This window comes from Mustela putorius, unplaced genomic scaffold (genome assembly GCF_011764305.1).
Source record: "Mustela putorius furo isolate JIRA1106 unplaced genomic scaffold, ASM1176430v1.1 tig00003972_pilon_pilon_pilon, whole genome shotgun sequence".
NCBI lineage: Eukaryota > Metazoa > Chordata > Mammalia > Carnivora > Mustelidae > Mustela > Mustela putorius.
This window is the reverse complement of record NW_025422115.1, coordinates 19,036,538-19,055,767: the sequence shown is the minus strand read 5'-3', so window position 1 is coordinate 19,055,767 and position 19,230 is coordinate 19,036,538. Positions and strand designations below refer to the sequence as shown.

The window sequence follows — 19,230 nt, the reverse complement described above, 5'->3', positions numbered from 1 at the left end:
AATCCCCTGAAGACCCTTTTTTTGTGATGGCTACTTTTACGTGCTGCAGTCCTGCTCTAAAACTAGGCTTTTATAAACCACAGGAAAAATTTTGCAATGTTTATTTATTCCTTTGAATACATTTAAGATACTTCACAGATAGTTTTTGGTTATAATTTGAGTCATAGAAAGGGAAATGCATTTATATATTATCCTAAAACCACTTCAGTCAAATCAGTTGTTTTCTCAGTTTTTATTGTTTTTAAAAACATGGCCAATATGATGTTATTGCTGAGACTGGTGATTGAAGAGTTCAGTAAATTTCATTCCTATCTTGCTGTCTCAAAATTTTCTTTCTAGTTCAGCTCCCTGGCCCAGCACCTAACATCCGGGCATACGCAGCTTCACCGACTTCTATCACTGTCTCCTGGGAAACACCATTGTCTGGCAATGGGGAAATTCAGAATTACAAATTGTACTACATGGAAAAAGGGACTGATAAAGAACAGGTAAAAGATAAAGCCTTTTTTGGTAAGATTTATTTATTTATTTTAGAGAAAGAGAGAGCACAGTGGGAGGAGCAGAGGAGGAGGGAGGGAGAGAATCTTAAGCAGGCTCCACACCCAGTGTGGAGCCTGACGCAGAGCTCCATCCCAGCACCCTGAGATCATGGCCTGAGCTGAAAGGAAGAGTGGGATGCTTAACCGAATGCGCCACCTAGGCACCCCAAAGCCATTTTTCAGTCCATTGATTGGAATAGTAGAATTGAAATTTATTGCCCAAAATCAATACTTGCTTGTCTAGAAATCTCAGAATAAAAAAAGTTGTATACAGGAAATGGAAAGTCAGCAGACTCTATTTCTTTGTACCAGGTTATATTCTCTAGTTTTTATCAGGAAAGGTCACTAAACATCAAGCAATATTTCTCAGTAAATTGTGAGTGTTTCTCATTAATCTGCTTTGATTGTTAAGTAGAATTTCTTAAAAGGGATAAAAATCTGCATCATATCAAATGAAGAATTTGTGTAGTTATTTCTTTATTTTGCAGCATTTCTTTTGGCTTGAGTTGCATGCAAGTAAATTGTTTTATTTTATCCAAGGATGTTGACGTTTCAAGTCACTCCCATACAATTAACGGGTTGAAAAAATACACGGAGTATAGTTTCCGAGTGGTGGCTTACAACAGACATGGTCCGGGAGTGTCCACAGAGGACGTGGCTGTTCGGACGCTATCAGATGGTGAGTCTTTCTTCTTTGGATCACATACCATGCTTGGGGGCCCTGGTCAGATCATGGGCTTTGATAGCAAGAAGATTCCATTAAATCCCAGTTCTACCCCTTTTCTGGACTTTAGTCACTTATTATGTCTGAACATGCTTTTTTATGTGTAAAATGTAGATAATACCAACTTCATTGGGTCTAAAAGATTTACTGAGAGCGGGTGGGACATGCAGTGCCTGGTACTGAATAATTTCTCATGTTTTCATTTTTAGTAGGAGCTTTTGTATAAGTAAGTCTAACTGCTTGTTCATAACACGAACCCTTATCAATCATATTTTTATACCAAATAGCTCTTCTTAATTCCTCACTATTTTGTGACAGTTTCATTTCTTACCTGTGGCTGAATTTCTAAGCTAAGTTGTATTCATGTAACTATGACCTAGAGCAGTATTTTTCTTTCTTTCTTTTTTTTTTTTTAGAGCAGTATTTTTCAAACTATAGCTTGCCAAGGGGATTGAGTAGGTCAAGATTGGGATTTTCTGTTTTTATTTTTTACTATTTTTTAATTTAAATTCAATTAATTAACATATAGTGTATTACTCATTTTAGAAATAGAGGTCGGTGATTCATCTTTCTTCTATAACACCCAGTGCTCATTACATCATGTGCCTTCCTTAATGTCCTCATCACCCAGTTGCCTCCACCCCTCCAACCCCTCTCCCCTCCAGTAACCCTCAGTTTGTTTCCTCTGATTAAAGAGTCTCTTAAAGAGTCTCCTGTGGTTCGTCTCTCTCTCTGATTTCATCTTGTTTTACTTTTCCCCCACTTCCCCTATGCTCCTCTGTTTTGTTTCTTAATTCCACATACAAGTGAGATCATATGATAGTTGTCTTTCTCTGATTGACTTATTTCACTTAGCATGATACCCTCTAGTTCCATCCACTTGTTGCAAATGGCAAAATTCCTTTTTTTTTTTTTTAAAGATTTTATTTATTTATTTGACAGAGAGAAATCACAAGTAGATGGAAAGGCAGGCAGAGAGAGAGAGAGGGAAGCAGGCTCTCTGCTCAGCAGAGAGCCCGATGCGGGACTCGATCCCAGGACCCTGGGATCATGACCTGAGCCGAAGGCAGCGGCTTAACCCACTGAGCCACCCAGGTGCCCCCAAAATTCCTTTTTTTGATGTAGTATTCTATTGTATATATACCACATCTTCTTTGTCCATTCACCTGTCAATGGACTTCTTTCCACAGTTTGGCTGTTGTGGACATTGCTGCTATAAATATTAGGGTACAGGTGGCCCTTTGGATCACTACATGTGTATCTTTTTTTTTTTTTTTGGTCATAAAATAATGGATATTTTATTCCAGCTCTGGGGAATGAAGGAAGGGGGAGTGGAAGCACATCTTTCTACACACCATTCTAATTTAGCTGACATTAATTTGAAAAAGCTAAAGCAAATATATGTATGTATCTGTATAAATATTTATATATACACATACATATTTCACCAGTGTTTATATATTTACTCTATTTTTCATAAACACCCTTAAAAATCATTAAATGCATCCCAATACTTCGGCTTCTTCATCAATCATTTAATATTGTTTGGATTAAATTCACAGTTTGTGTTTTAATCCCTTATGTGTGATTGGTCAAACTGTACATTATATTAGAAGATATGAAAGAAAAACTTTGTTTAGAAGTTATACCCCGGAAAAAAAAAAAAGTTATACTCTGTGTCAGTTACCCTTTACATGATTTTTCCATCATTGTTTTCAACTTCATACATGTTGTAGTTCTCTACGCAGAGCATTTCAGCTTCTAGTGCTGCAGGCATCTTCTAGATGGAACTGCCTGGATCCATGAGCTGGGGTCAGGCAGAAACTCTGTAGCCCCAGAGGTGGATTCTGATTGTGACTTTGTTTCAGAGCTGAGTTCCGTGGGCAAGGGCACTGAGTATTTCAGCTGTCTGTTGTTTTGGCAGGTAGTTCTGTTGCAGCAGAATTTCCTAACTTAGATTTTTCTTTAGGTTTAGGAAATGACTCTTTGTTGATTTTTGTCCACAGTGATTTAACTGCTTCATAAATTTGCTGGCTTGTAGGATATGCCTTTTTCCCAGTTACCTTTGCAATTATTACTGACTGAACTGGGTAGCAAACAGTTGCTCCTAAAGAGGCCAGTCCCAGTGGGTAAGCAATTTTCTTAAACCTAGAACCTTTTCTTGCTGAAACCACACCGGCCAATCCTGAAACTGTAATCTCTCCAACTTTTGGGTTGAGGTGGATCCTTCAGAGAGATATATGCATCTTTTCCAAATTGAACTGTACCCATTATTCCATTTTTCACAAACACATAAACACTATTGCACCAGCCAATATAATGACCAGTTGTAGTGCAGATGGATGCTAAGCCCATTTGTAAATGACCAGGCTGCTCTTCTACATGTTTAAACTGCAGAGGTGGTGCAGTCTGTGTGGGGAGCTGCTCTGGCTGTACTAGCTGCTTTTTGTATTCTTCTGTAGCCGCAAGCGCAGTTACAGATGCACATATCAGACCTGCAGGTACTATCGTCAGCTTTCCCACCCTAACAGCCACCATGTCTGTGACCTTCTCCACCTGAGTCCTCATATGGTGGGCAGAGAGACCTACATTGGTATCTTTAAGACCAGCATTAAAAAAAAAATTATCTGTAGTAGAACAGAAAATAACAGTGTTTATTGCAGTTAATAAATATATACAGTTTCCTGAAAGTTGTAATATTTTTCAAGAATTCAGGCCTGTTTGTGTTATTTGTAGAATTTTCCTCAGTTTGGATATGTCTAACAGGGAAATTCTATTAAAAAATATATAAATAAATAAACTGGCCTGGCTTCTTAAAAAATATTAGTCTCATGAAAGAAAACCAGTTGGGGGGGGCAATAAAAAAGTAAAAGAACAATTCAGAGAAAAAATGGGACATTATCATTCTAGAATCTAGGTTAAAGAAAAATAAGGACACATGAAATAAAATAAAACATGTATTATCTTTGGCTTCTGGATCTGGGGGTAAAATTAGCTATCAAGGACAGTATTAATGTTGGGTAGATGTACCGTTAGGCAATTTTTTTTTTTTTTTGAACGGAGGGTTTTGTTGTCGTTGTTGTTTTTTAAGGTTTTATTTGACAGACAGAGATCACAATTAGGCAGAGAGAGAGGAAGGGAAGCAGGCTCCCTGCCAAACAGAGAGCCTGATGCGGGGCTTGATCCCAGCACCCCGGGATCCTGACCTGAGCCGAAGGCAGAGGCTTTAACCCACTGAGCCACCCAGGCACCCCTGTTAGGCAATTTTAAGTATTAGGTATGTTATTAGTTATGTTACCTAAATTTTTAAAATTTTGACATTTAAAAAAATTGTAATTCTAGTATAGTTGCCACAGTGTTATATTAGTTTCAGGTGTATGCAATATAGTGATTTAGCACTTCCATACATTGTTCACTGCTCACTGTGATAAGTGTGCTTTTAATCCCCTTCACCTGCTTCACCCATCCCCCGCCTGTCTCCCTTCTGGTAACCACCAGTTTGTTCTTCATATTTAAGACTCGGGGGGGTTTTTTGTTTGTCTCTTTCTTTGTTCATTTTTAAAGTTTAACATGAGTGAAATCATGTGGTATTTGTCCTTTTCTCTGATTTATTTCACTTATTAGCATTGTATGCTCCAGATCAATCCATATTGTTGCAATAGCAAGATTTCATTCTTTTTTTATGGCTGAGTAGTAGTCTATTGTGTGTGTAGGGGGTGTGTGTACACATACCACATCTTTATCCATTAGTCTATCTGTGGACACTTGGGCTGCTTCCATGGTCTGACTATTATAAATAATGCTGTGTAAACATAGGGGTGCATGTATCTATTTGAATTAATGTTTTTTTATTCTTTGGGTGAATGTCCAGTAGTAGAATTACTAGATCATATGGTAATTCTATTTTTAATTTTTTGAGGAACCTCCATGCTGTTTTTCCCAGTGGCTACACCAGTTTGCATTCCCATCAAGTGTACATGGGTGTTGCTTTTCTCCACATCCTTGTCAACAGTTGTTTCTTCTGGTTTTCATTTTAGCCATTCTGACTGGTGTGAGGTGGTATCTCATTGTGGTTTTGATTTGTATTTCCCTCCTGATTAGTGATGTTGAGCATCTTTTCATGTGTTTCCTGGCCATCTGTGTGTCTTCTTTAGAGAAATGTCTGTTCGTGTTTTCTGCTGTTTTTCATTGGGTTATTTGGGGTTTTGGTGTTGAGTTGTAGAAATTCTTTATATATTTTGGATACTAAGCCTTCATCGGATATGTCATTTGCAAATATCTTTTCCCATTCAGTAGGTTACCTTTTAGTATTGTTGATTGTTTGCTTTGCTGTGCTGCAGGAGTTTTTATTTTGATGTAGTCCCAGTAGTTTATTTTCGCTTTTGTTTCCCTTGCCTCAGGAGACATATCTAGAAAAATGTTGCTATGGCCAATGTCAGAAATTACTGCCTATGCTCTCCTCTAAGATTTTTATGGCTCCAGGTCTCACATTTAGGTCTTTAATCCAGTTTGGTTTTATTTTTGTGTATGGTGTAAGAAAGTGCTCCGGTTTCATTCTTCTGCATGTAGCTGTCCAGTTCTCCCAAAATCATTTGGGGAGTTGAAGATGTTGAGTTTTTTTCCCATTGCATAGTCTCACCTCCTTTGTTGAAGATTAATTGACCATATAATTATGGGTTTAGTTTTGGGCTCTCTATTCTGGTCTATTGATCTATGTGTCTGTTTCTGTGCCAGTACCATACTGTCTTGATTACTACAGCTTTCTAGTATATTTTGAAATCTAGGATTGTGATACCTGCAGTTTTGTTCTTTTCTTTCAGGATTGCTTTGGCTCTTCGGGGTCAAATTTTAGGATGATTTGTTCTTCTAGTTCTGTGGAAAATGATGTATTTTGTTAGGGATTGTAGTAAATCTTTAACTTGCTTAGGGTCGTATGGACATTTTAATAATATTTGTTCTTCCAGTCCATGAGCATGGAATGTATTTCCAGTTGTTTGTGTCATCTTCAGTTTCTCTCATCAGTGTTTTATAGTTTGTAGAGTACAGGTCTTTCACCTCCTTGGCTAAGTTTATTCCTAGGTATTTTATTGTTTTTGCAACAACTGTAAATGAGATTGTTTTCTTAATCAATCTTCCTGCTAGCGTATAGAAATGCAGCTGATTTCTAAATAATATTTTGTAGTAAGATTAAATTTTCTGAATGTGATTGTTTTGTTATAGTTTTGTTGGATAGATGATTGAGAAATAGTATGTAGACACATAAATATGTGTGTCTAAATAATGTGAAGGAAATAAAGCAGATGTGCCAGGACATAAAAAATTCGTGAATCCAGGGAAAGAATACGTAGAAGTCATTGTCTTATTCTTGCCACTCTTTTCTGTGTCCTTGACATTTTGCAGGATTAAGCCTTGGGAAAAATAAATACAAACTGTAGTTTGGTTAGCTAGCTGCATAAGCCATTTGGCCAAGACTTTTGAGAAAAGTTGAGGGAAAACATGTAAGTTGTAAAATCTGTACCTGAACCAGTTCTAGCTGTACAAAGTGGGTTGGCATGCTGACTACAGTGCCAGTCATGGGATCTGAGTCTGTGTGAGCATGGTGGTTACGGCGGTTCTGCAGAGTACGACACATCTTGGTTCCTCCATTAGCTGAAACAAATAGCTCAGTCAGCTTCACTGCCTTGAACCTCCTTTATAGTTTTCTCATCTATAAAATGGGAATAATTATAGAACCTCCTTCATGGAATTGTTGTAAGGATTAAGTACCTGCCATTTAGGAGCATGCAGCATATCTTAGCTAGGATGATGGTGATGATGATGATGATGATGGTGGTGGTGGTGGTGGTGGTGATGATGAAGACACCAGCAACAGTCTGTGTCAGCTGCCTCTGCAGCTAAGTCAGGTTCTGAACTGGAACCATTCATAGACTTTTTTCAAAACGCAGCTGCATAAGTCCTACTCCAGATCCTCTGTTCATGAATCTCTGGTTTGAGGCCTGATGCTCTTTGATAGCACAAGATACAACAATGAGCAAGACACAGTCTCTGTCCTCCAGAAGCAGATAGCGCAGTGGGCACTTAGTCAATATCTGGTCGCCAGATGTCAGAGAAAAGGAGAGAGAAGTTTCCATGGATGGACTAGGAAAAAAGAGTTACAGTCAACATTTTGTGAGTGGAGGGGAAATTAATCAGGTTTACTTACATTCTTTTTGCTTGCTATAGTTACTACAAAGAGGGATGCTGGAAGGTGTGTGGATCATAAAATTTGAGATAGCCCTGTCTTGTGTTCTCATATGTGAGAAACTAAAGTAATGCAGCTGTTTGTTTAACCAGTACTCCCAAACTTCTCATACTGAAATGAGTGTTCCCTGCTATAAAAGTGGCGTTGGGAAGTCAAATCATTTCTTTACTGAAGCTGTCATTGTAAATACCTCTTTATTCTAATGGGAATTGCCTTCAAAACCAGGTTAGGAACCCCACAAGAATGCAGTGCTCACTGATTTATGTACCTCGTATTGTGGACTCGAAACAGCGTTACCCAGTGTGTTGACTTGCCGTTTTCATTAGAGCTGTTTTTAGAAAATTTGTAGTTCTTCCCCAAGATAAAGATATGCCATCAACAAGGATATTCAAAAGAATATGTTGAAGGTTCAGAATATGTCTGGGTTCTAGAAAAGTCTAGAGTTACTGTCATATCTTTGAAATAAGTATCTGACGTCCGAAAGTTTCTGACTTTGAAATAAGTACCTGACCTGGATATGGGTGCCGTTATAAGAATGTCTCTCTTTTTTTAAGTGAATCAAATGTGGCCACACCTTATCCACAGACTGCAATCAACATGAGAGGCACTGGCAGCTAGCTTTCGACCTTCAGGTTGCAAATTAGTGTTTGAGATGCGCATTTGTGTAAAGTCTAGCCAGGAATATCACATGTTGGGGTGATTTGTGGGTGACTGAAAAAAAATTTTTTTCTTTTTTTTTCCCTGTCCAGTTCCCAATGCTGCTCCTCAGAATCTGTCCTTAGAAGTAAGAAATTCAAAGGTAAACTTTGTATTGCTATTCATTTTTACTGGCATATTGTTAAGTCTCAGAAAGGCTTATGGAGAGGGAAATTTGACATAAGCAGAATCATGATCAAGCAGAGAAGTAAGGTGTCATAGATATTACCCCGTCCAGTAAAGCTGGACTTAGAAACCAACTCTATGTTTTCTGTTTAACTTTACTGCCTTTCTCTGATGCCAAGATTACTTTAGTCTTTCTTCAGATACATTGTGGTTTTGCAGATTCTGACATTATAGATCTTAGCAGTTCAGAACACTGGTGATAAGATGGGAAGAACTAAGTTGTTTATGATACCATAGCCCCTTAGCACTGTGAGATGAGCCCACTGTGAAGTGAAGGTAGACATCCGTCAGAATGGTGCATAGGCTCAGGCTCCCTCCTAGTCAAGTCCATTGTACACTGAAGACCAGGCTCAGACTCCCTCCTAGCCAAGTCCCTTGTACACTGAAGACCACATGTACCTCTCACAGGCCCAGAGCCACTTCTGGACTACATTGACAACTGAGACACTCAGTCCTTTCAAAAAGTACCATGGGAATCCTTGTCCTTTAATTAAAAACCAGCTATTAATTAATGATTCCTTTCTTGAAGAGTTTTAGGCAGAAATTATCTAATTTAAGCCATTTCACAATAGAAATGGAAGAGAACCTTACACCTAATCATAGTTTACTTCTAATCTATGTGCCTCTGACCTCATACTCTCCTTCTGAAAGCTTTTCTGAGTCTTTTGCCTAGTGTCTAAATACCCAGGAGAATAAGGGCCCAGAGCATACTGCCTGCAAATGTAATCTTCCCATTTGATCATTGAAGATTTTAAAATTAAAAAGAATTTTGAGTGATCCCTAATTAAAACTCTGTCTGAGTACCCTGCTACCTCTATGTCAGTGAATTCAGGATAATGATATATAGAACAGGACCAAGCTTTTGACATATTCAGTGTTTTCCCCGTAATCTTGTCTTTCCCAGAGTGTTGTGATTCACTGGCAGCCTCCTCCTCCAGCCGCACAAAATGGTCAGATTACTGGCTATAAGATTCGCTACCGGAAGGCCTCCCGAAAGAGTGATGTCACTGAGACCTTGGTACCTGGGACACAGTCGTCTCAACTGATTGAAGGTAAGCTGCCTTGGTATGGCTGAAGATAGGAGATGGCATCTTTCTTAGGCAGTGAGTTATGCTAGTCTGATGACTACTCTGAACAGCTGACTTGAAGTGAAAACAGTTCAAAATAATTTGTAATGGTTCAGTCTACTTCTGACTTGATAAAAATTAATGGAACACAATCTTATAGGTTCTGTCATCTCTATTGAGATTGTGTTTGAGTTTTATTTCTTTAGTTGTGGTTTTCTGTATTTCCCATATTTTCTTATATATATATATATATATATATATATATATATATATATATACACACACACACATACATATGTGTGTGTGTGTGTGTGTATGTGATATATACACACATGTGTTCCTCAACTTACACTGGGGTTATGTCCCAATAAACCCATCAAAATTTGAAAATACCCTAACTCAAAAATACATTTAACACACCTAACCTACCAAAATCATAGCTTAGTCTAGTATACCTTAAACATGCTCAGAATACTTACATCAGCCTGCAGTTGGGCAAAACCATCTAACACAAAGCCCATTTTATAACAACTTATTGGATATCTCATGTATTTTATTGAATACTGTACTGAGAATGAAACACAGTGTTTTAAGTGTATAAGGAGTTTACCCTCGTGATCTCAAGGCCGACTGGGAGCTGTCACTGCCCGTGCCAGGCATCACAAGAGAGGATTATGCCTCCTATCGCTAGCCTGGGTAGGAGAAAGTCACAACTCAGAATCTGAAGTACAATTTCTCCTGCATGCATATTGCTTTTGTACCATTGTAAAGTCAAGAAATAGTAAGTTGAACCACCCGAAGTCTGTATTGGTTTTTTGCCATCTCAAAACAAGGTAAAACAAAAGCCAAAAATCTCCTCAATGTAGCTGGTAGCAGAGGTCTACAAAATGATTTTTATAATACTGATACCACTCCTGTATGTGTATGTGGCCTGAAACATTTGTGAATAGCTATAGCAATGCAGTAATCTTTCTTAGACTTGCTACTACTTGCTACATGATAAAGGGTTAGAGAATTCTGTCCAGGATAGCTACTTTTGTGTCATTTTCCCTTTGTGTGCTGCAGAGCAAGTGGTGTACTTGGTAACAGTGCATTTCCATCATAGGCTTTCACTATAGATGACAGAAGAGCCGCATCATCTTCCCTCAGTAGGGGGAGTAGACTTGGCTCTGCAAGGGCCAGTTGGCTTTGCAGGAGGAGCATGGGAAGAAAAAGAAATGCTTTTTGCTCTTTGGATATTGGGACTGTGCTTGTAAAGAATAAAGATAAATGCCCCTAAGAAATTATTTTGGGGGTTTCTAACAGAACTAGTAGAAGAAAACTGCAAGAATTGGAGATATTGACATCATTATCTAAGCCCTGAGAATGAATTTCATCACCCTTGGGGAGCTCTCAGCTTCCCTTACATTGCCCCCTTCTTGGTAGAGAAGCTTGACATCAACCACTTTCTTATGCCTCCAGCGGCCAAGTTCTTGAGAAGACCAACATCTAGGGTCAAAAGTGTAATGGGATGAGTGTCTAAGACTTGAGTGAGTCTCTTTACAGTGAAAACATGTACTCCAGTAATCCCACAAGCTTTTCTCCTTACTCCTCACCTCGAAGATGGGATTGGCTTCTTTCAAAATAGGTGAATGTTTGTCTCCAGGGGTAGCTTTCAGTCCTTGAGTTTCTTCACATGAACCCCACAGCTCTAAGCTGTGACAAGCAGGCATGGTTGCGGTGGTGTTGCTGAGATATCTCACTAAAGGAGTGTTACAGTACAGTCAGGTGTTCTTAAAAATCAGCTACCGTGAGAGACTCAACTCCAGGAAACAAACTGAGGGCTACAGAAGGGAGGGGCATAGGGGGAGGGGGTAGCCAGGTGATGGGTATCAAGGAGGGCACGTGTCGTGATGAGCACTGGGTGTTGTACACCACTAATGAATCGTTGAACACTGCATCCAAAACTAATGAGGTGTACTGTGTGTTGGCTAATTGAAAATTTTAAAAAGCAGTTGCTGATTTGACTCCAAATATGGATAACATTTCCCATCCGCAAGTCTTTTATTTTGAATATTTAGTAGTAGATATTTACGGTATACCAGGCACTGTCTTTGTTGCTAATAATGTGAAAACAATATAGTTCTGGACCATAAGGAGACTGTTTCATATACATGTTATAGATATGTTACATAATGTTCATATACGTGTTACATATACTATTTTCATATACATCTTATAACAGTTATAAAGTCTGGTTTGAGCTGATAACTTCACTGTAATTGTGTAGAAATATTTTACACGTTACTTTCCACCCACAGAGGACTGTTCATTTTCTCAATGAAATGTTTGATGTGTAAGCAAAATAATCACCTTTAATGTAAAAATAGCTTTTTCTTTATGGAGAAAATCTTAGCATTTTAAAATCATATTTAGGTTCATTTGCTTAACAGACTTTATTGAACTCGTATTAGCATGTGCTTGCATGAGGTATATGATGGTGAGCAAAAATGGACATCTTTGCTCTCTTGAAGCATTAACCTGAAGCTTGATCAGTATCAGAGAGCAGTGTGGATTACAAGGATCCTTTCCTGAACCACAAACTACATGACTCTGTGCTAGCCAGAAGTAATTGTTGTTTCTTCATTTTGCACCACTTACAGCACTTAACACATTCTGCCATATCTTTATAATACGAAGTGTGGGCCTTCGTTTGAGTCTATGAACTCTGTAGGTTACCTGAGGGGAAAGGAACTCTTAGCCTCTCTACAAACGCATCTCTAGCTCACAGGTGTGTGCACGCACGCTCACTCTCACTTGCTCTCTTACACTGTAGCTCCCCAGAGGGGAGGGAATGATAATTTGATTGGTTGAATTCTTTTAGGACCTCAGTGGAACCATGTTTGCCAGTGGCCTATGTTATTTGTCTGTTAACAATGACAAACACATGCATAACCCTCTCTGGCACTTTCTGGTCAGTGTATGCAGGAAGGTGACAGGTAACTGACTTGGGTCCAGCCGTTTTGCTTCCGCTTCTGCCTTGCTTGTTGCTTTCTCATGGGCAGACAGCCTCAGGATAGGCCTGCTAAGAACAGAGCCATCCATCTCTTCTCTCACCACGTGACAGGATTCAGTAACTGAGCCATCCTGCATCCTGGCCACGTCCTCTCTGCCCCTGTGGTTCTCTCTTTAGAGCTTCTGTGCATTGCTACTGGCCAAAGATCCCAATATTTCAGTATGGAGAGGTAGGATAATTTCTCATATCCTCATAAGATATAATGCAATGTCTAGTATTTAAGTGCTCTAAGATGTATACATGTGAACTGTACACTGAAAAATAGTTAAGATGGTAGATTTTGTTATGTGTTTTAACATAAAAAAAAGAAAAACTAGATGCATGAATATCTGAGTAGCTGACTGTATTATTGGCTGTTGCCCTACTTCGGAGGATAGACTTTTACATGTGGATTATGTTGCCTTCCATACACTGGTAAATTTATTACTGATAAAACTATGAAAAACTGCATAGAAGAAAGGTTTTATTCCTCCTTTACTTTTTATATATACTTATGGGCAGGTAGGCTGTTTTTAAATATATTTGTAGACCATATTTGGTGTTTAAAATTGTTCTATTCTTGTTACGGGTTGGCTCAGAGAACAGAGGTAAGGTAACCCAGCAGGATTTACATACAGCTTTTAATTCTTTCCAGTCTTTTCCAGTCTTCTGAGACCAACTGACTTTGTTCCTTTGTTATGACTCTTTCATTATCCTCGACCTCTTTTTGACATTAGCTTCCTTAGTAACAAAATGAAGAGATTACATTAAATGATCTTTGAGTGGACTTCAAGCTCTTAAAATAAAGGCTGGGGGATGGGGTGGGGGGTGGGGTCTGTAAGCTCCTGGGAACTCTGCTCCTCGGTTTTCCTGTTGATGTGGTCTTCAGCCTCTACTGGGGACCTGAGAGCTCCTCTGTGCTGTGCTGATAGGTTGTTTGTGCTTTGTTAACTAACTGAAATTTTATTAAGATAGTGGCTGTGTGCTGACTTGACAGATGAGATACTTAATGAGGTGTTAATCTTTTGTTTTCCGAACTCTTATTTCAGCTTGTCTTTTTTTCTTTTTCTTTTTTTGTTTTTTGTTTGTTTTTGTCATTTGGGTCTCAGGTCTTGATCGGGGTACTGAGTACAATTTCCGAGTGGCTGCTCTCACAGTCAACGGTACCGGCCCGGCTACTGACTGGCTGTCTGCTGAAACTTTTGAAAGTGACTTAGATGGTAAGAACAACAATCCACAAGACTGGGAGGAGCTAGATACTAACTGTAGTCAGATTAGTTAAACTGGAAGACCACAGATGTGGGGTGTGTCTGGCTTAAATCTGTGAGCTTTAACTTCAGTGCATTCCACTGCTGTCATTACTGTAGGGCAGGAGGTCTCCGGGAGTGCTTCCCCACCCCCACCCCGGCCCAGTAGTTTTTGGAGACCTGTCCCTTTCAGCAGAACCAGAACAAATAAAAATGTATAGGTGTTTGTCTAGTTTTTTTTAGCAAGGCCCTTGAACAGATGAATGATCTGAGGTTTAACATTGAGCCACATCATCCCTCCTTTTTCAGCCGCAGTTTGCCTTTTCCCTTAGTCCTGGACACTTTGCCCTTTTTCTGCCTCCTGATTCAGTGGGTACTTTGATATAGGTTTGTATATGCCTGTATGAGACACAGGTGCTGCACTTGGGAGACCAAACACCTGGGTCCTTATTCTCACTCTTGGTTTACTAAATTTTAAATTAAGACAGCAAGTAATGTCTTGAAGTAACAGAATTGAAAGATACTATAAATTGCTACCTTTTTTAAGCCTCTTGTCTCCCACTATTTAAATCAGTATGTGGTTCTTAAGTTTCCTATTTTCTGACATATTACTCTGGGGAGTGAATAATTGATACAGTTGGTACAATATGATACTCGATCATCCGTTGACAACAGGCTTCTAATTAGATGGTGTTAGGCCTTTCTCATTCCACCTAGGTGAGTCTGGGTCTCAGATGTGGGACCACGTGGGATGAATAACTACTGAAAGGCAGTTTATTTGTTTCTCTCCCTTGGGCAGAGGTTCTTCAATCTCTCTGTCTTCCCTTCCAAATTAATACTGCATTGTCTTATATTTCATTTGTTTATGTTTTGCTCTCTTCTTAGAATGTAGTAAAACCATGAGCCATACCTACTATACATACAGATTCTCTGTGACTTCTTGGGCATAATGAAAAAATCTTAGCCCCAGATAATTTGGCAGGAGGCTAAACACCATGGCCCAAGGATGGTAAATATTCTCAAGTCTTGCTTTTCTACTCTTCTTCCCAGAAACTCGTGTTCCTGAAGTGCCTAGTTCTCTTCACGTCCGGCCGCTGGTCACTAGTATTGTAGTAAGCTGGACTCCTCCAGAGAATCAGAACATTGTGGTCAGAGGTTACGCCATCGGCTATGGCATTGGCAGCCCTCATGCCCAGACCATCAAAGTGGACTATAAACAGCGCTACTACACCATCGAAAATCTGGGTACGTATGCTGAGTAGAAGAAGGAATTGCATGGGGGATTTCTTTCTTTTGACTTTTTATTGTATGATAATTTTATTTTTACAGAAAACTTTAAAAAATAGAACAAACAGGGGTGCCTGGGTGGCTCAGTCAGTTAAGTATCTGACTTTTGATTTTGGCTCATGTCTGGCTCTGCAGTGGGCATAGAGCTTGCTTAAGATTCTTTCTCTGCTTCTCTCTCTGCCCCTTCCCCACCCTGCTTAACTCTCTCCCTCTCAAGAAAAAAAAAAAAAAATATATATATATATATATATAAATAATTTCTATATATTCTTCACTAAAAGTCCTCATAAGTTAACATTTTACCACATGTGCTTTCTCATTCTGTCTTCCTGTACATACATATTTTTTTCTCTGAACCATTTGAGAGTAAGTTACAGATGTGATGCCCCTCCACCCTCTGATACTTTAATGTGCATTTCCTAAAAATGAGGGTGTTTTCTAATGTAACTACAGTACAGTGTTACAGAGTCATTAAATTAACATTCAGACAGTATCTGTAGACTTTATTTATATTTTAATAGTTTCTTCATTAACATCCTTTTTTTTTTTTTTAAAGATTTTATTTATTTATCTGACAGAGAGAAACCACAAGTACACTGAGAGGCAGGCAGAGAGAGAGAGAAGGAAGCAGGCTCCCTGCTGAGCAGGGAGCCAGATGCGGGACTCGATCCCAGGACCCTGAGATCACGACCTGAGCTGAAGGCAGCGGCTTAACCCACTGAGCCACCCAGGCGCCCCCTAACATCCTTTATAACAAAAGAAAAACATTGTTTTCTGGTCCAGGACCACTTGTTGTATTTAGTTATCATGTCTCATTAGTTCTCTCTGTTACAGAACATTTCCATAGTTTTTTTTCTTGAATTTTATGACTGTGACATTTTTGATAAGAACAGACCGTTTATATTTTATAGAATGTCTCTCAGTTCAGACATGTCTAGTATTTCCTCACTACTCTCAGCTTATGCCTTTTTGGAAGGAATAGCAGATACACATTGTGTTCTTGCCGGTGCATCTTTTCAGGAGGCACATGAAAGTCTGATGCTAGCAATGTTAACTTTAATCACTTGGTTCAGAGGGAATCTGCCACATTCCCTAAAGTTATTGTTTTCTCCTTCAAAATTAATAAATACCTTGTGAGGTGGGATACCTTGAGTCTTTGTAAACATCTTGTTTCTCATCGAACTTTCGTTCACTAGTTTTAGCATCTTTAGTAACAGTTATTATTGTGGTGTTTCCCCAGTGAGTTTCTAATTCTCTAATTTCTTTTACATTTATCACCATTTTTTTTTTTATAAAGAAGAGCTTTCCTCCTCTTCCTTACTGAAAGAATGGTGAATGGGAGTCTCTTTATGATTGATTCCTCTATTTGACATCTCTATCTTTCTTTGAGCGCTTTCTTCCTTTTGATGCAGCAAGATATAGTGGTCTCATCTGATATTTTCCTACCCTTAGCCCTTGAATCAGTCATTTCTCCAAGGAATGCTGGTTTCTCTTATGGAAAATGGCATTTAGAAACCCATCCTGAGGCATCTACAAAAAAAGGTTATTTAGACTTAAAAGTGAGTTCAGCAAAGTCACGGAATACAAAGTTGATATAAAAAAATAGTTACAGTCCCATGTACTAACAATAAGCAGTTGGAAGTCGAAATTAAAATAATAGTACTACTTACATAGCATCAAAAAATATGAAATACTTAGGGATAAACTTTTTAAAAATATGTACAAGGTCTGTTCACTGGAAATTAGAAAATTATTGCTGAGGGTAATAAGTTAATGACTTAAATAAGTAGAGGTACCATGTTTATAGATCGGATAATATTATTAAAATGACATTTCCCCCAGTGCAATTCCAAATAAAATCCTGGCAGGCTTTTTTATAGAAGTTGATAAACTTAATTTTAAAAAGCAAAGGAAGTAGAATAGCCAAACAGTTTTGAAAAAGAGGACTCAGGTAGTGTGGTCTTTCAACATTTCTTCAGGTATCTTCTAAAGAGCCACATTATCTGATTTCAGGACTTACATAAAACTGTAGTAATCAAGAAACTGAGGAGGTGGTATGGGTGCAAAGGTAGGTATTATAGATCAATAGAACAGAATGGAGTCCAGAAAAAGACCCGTGTGTGTGTGTGTGTGTGTGTGTGTGTGTGTGTGATCAATTGATTTTTGACAAACACACTAAGATAATTTAGTGGGGAGAGAGTAGTCTTTTCAACAAACAGTGTGGGAAGAACTGGATATCTGTATGAGAAAGAAAAGGAACTTTCCCTGACTTTTATTTCACATCATACACGAAAACAGACCTAAAGGCAAGAGCTAAAACCATAAAGCCTCTAGAGAACAGGAAAAGACCTTCATGGCTTTGAGGTAGACAAGATTCTCTCAGGATGCATAAAGCATAAGTTAAACTAAAAAATCTATAGCACTTCATTGAAATTTAAAACTTCCAACTTTGGGAAAGACACCAATAAATTGAAAAGATGAGCTACAGACTAAGACAAAATACTCATCATTCAAATATCTGACAAAGAATTTTGAGTCCAGGAAATACGAAACTCTTCTACCTTAACAGGAAGATGGTAATTCCAGTAAAAGACTAGGCAGAAGATTGGGATGGGCAGTATACCAGAGAAGATATACAAGTGGACCATCAGCACATAAGAAGATTCTCTATGTCATTAATCATCAGAGAAATGCCAGTAAAACCACAGTGAATCACCAAGTTCCACCCATGGGCTTACACCGCATGAAAATCCTTTTACTTCTTCTTGTCCAAGCCCTCCACTGTACAGTAACATCACTAAACCACTGGTTAGTTGAGGCCAAGAGAGGATTCGGGCACAGCCAGTCTCACTCCTGGGACTGACTCCGAGACATTGATCCCAGAAGTTTCTCTGTGCTGTGTCTGCTGCCATCGCTGTGTTTCCCCACAGCCTGGAGGAATCCCACATACACATTTTAAAATCCTCTTAAAATCCTCCTTGACTTCCTCCGCACTTAAGTTCATGCACTGTCATGGACTGGATAATTTTTTTAAGTTCTGGATAATTTTTTCCTAAGTGTTTTCACTTGTTTCCTTCCTTCAGATCCCAGCTCTCACTACGTGATAACCCTGAAAGCCTTTAACAATGTGGGTGAGGGCATCCCCCTGTACGAGAGTGCTGTGACCAGACCTCACACAGGTAAGCCATCCTGTCCATCTCTGGTCTTCAAGCACTTTTTCCAGAAGCTCATGTGGAATGTTGGCCTGAGGTCTGTCCCACAGGTATTGGTGGAAGGAAGAGCATATGCCAGCATAAGCTGCAGGCTTCGTATAGGAAAGCAGGCTTTCGAAACAGAAATTTCCATTAATTTCTGTTTTGTTTTTTAGAAAATATTAACAATCCAGTCATTCAGATAAATAATTCCATGTAGATATGTAGCACATGTTTTTAATATGTTGGGATCTAGAACTATAGTTGTGAGAGAATTATTAGTGATTTGGGGGGCACCTGGGTAGTTTAGTTGGTTAAGTATCTGATTCATGATTTTGTCTCAGGTCATGATCTTAAGGTTGTGAGATTGAGCCCTGCATTGGGCTCCATGCTGGGCATGGAGCCTACTTAAGATTTTCTCTATTACTCTCCCTCTGTCCCTCCCCATCCCTAAAAAAGTGATTTTTGTCTTTTGGTCATGTGAGTTATAACTAAAATGAGTGAAAAAAAAAAAAAAAGAAAAGAAAAAACCACTTCTCCGTATCTCTAGAGGAATTATATAGGTTACTGATGGTCTCAATAAATGTGTATGATCAGTGAATCCAGCATTTTCTTCACTAGTCACCTAAGTTGATTGGGAGTTTTATTTATATAGAGAGTTTATAAAGTCAGCAATGGAATACTGTGCGGCCATCAAAAAACGAAATCTTACCATTTGCAATGACATGGATGGAATTAGAGGGTATTATGCTAAGTGAAATAAGTCAGTTAGAGAAAGACAATTATCATACTATTTCACTGATTCTAGGAATTTGAGAAACAAGACAATGGATCATGGGGGAAAAGGGGGGAAAATGAAACAAGATGAAACCAGAGAGGGAGACAAACCATAAGAGACTCTTAATCTCAGGAAATAAGCTGAGGGTTGCTGGGGGCTTGGGAGTGGGAGGGATGGGGTGGCTGGGTGATGGACCCTGGGGAGGGTATGTGCTATGGTGAGTGCTGTGAAATGTGTAAG

At 38.9% G+C, this 19,230-nt stretch overlaps 1 protein-coding gene and 1 pseudogene across 8 annotated transcripts in view; one reads left to right on the top strand and one right to left on the bottom strand.

Annotated features, from left to right (window-relative positions):
• NEO1 (neogenin 1) overlaps nt 1–19,230 on the top strand; it is a 235,064-nt gene that overhangs the window by 182,099 nt on the left and 33,735 nt on the right. For all 8 annotated transcript variants that reach the window (XM_045070805.1, XM_045070807.1, XM_045070803.1 and 5 more), the window contains exons 10-16: nt 340–488; nt 1,080–1,218; nt 8,254–8,303; nt 9,291–9,438; nt 13,597–13,707; nt 14,785–14,979; nt 18,105–18,200. In XM_045070805.1, coding sequence (XP_044926740.1) covers nt 340–488; nt 1,080–1,218; nt 8,254–8,303; nt 9,291–9,438; nt 13,597–13,707; nt 14,785–14,979; nt 18,105–18,200 — 888 coding nt within the window. The remainder of the gene's footprint in view (nt 1–339; nt 489–1,079; nt 1,219–8,253; nt 8,304–9,290; nt 9,439–13,596; nt 13,708–14,784; nt 14,980–18,104; nt 18,201–19,230) is intronic.
• On the bottom strand, nt 3,025–3,801 carry LOC106006456 (annotated as a pseudogene).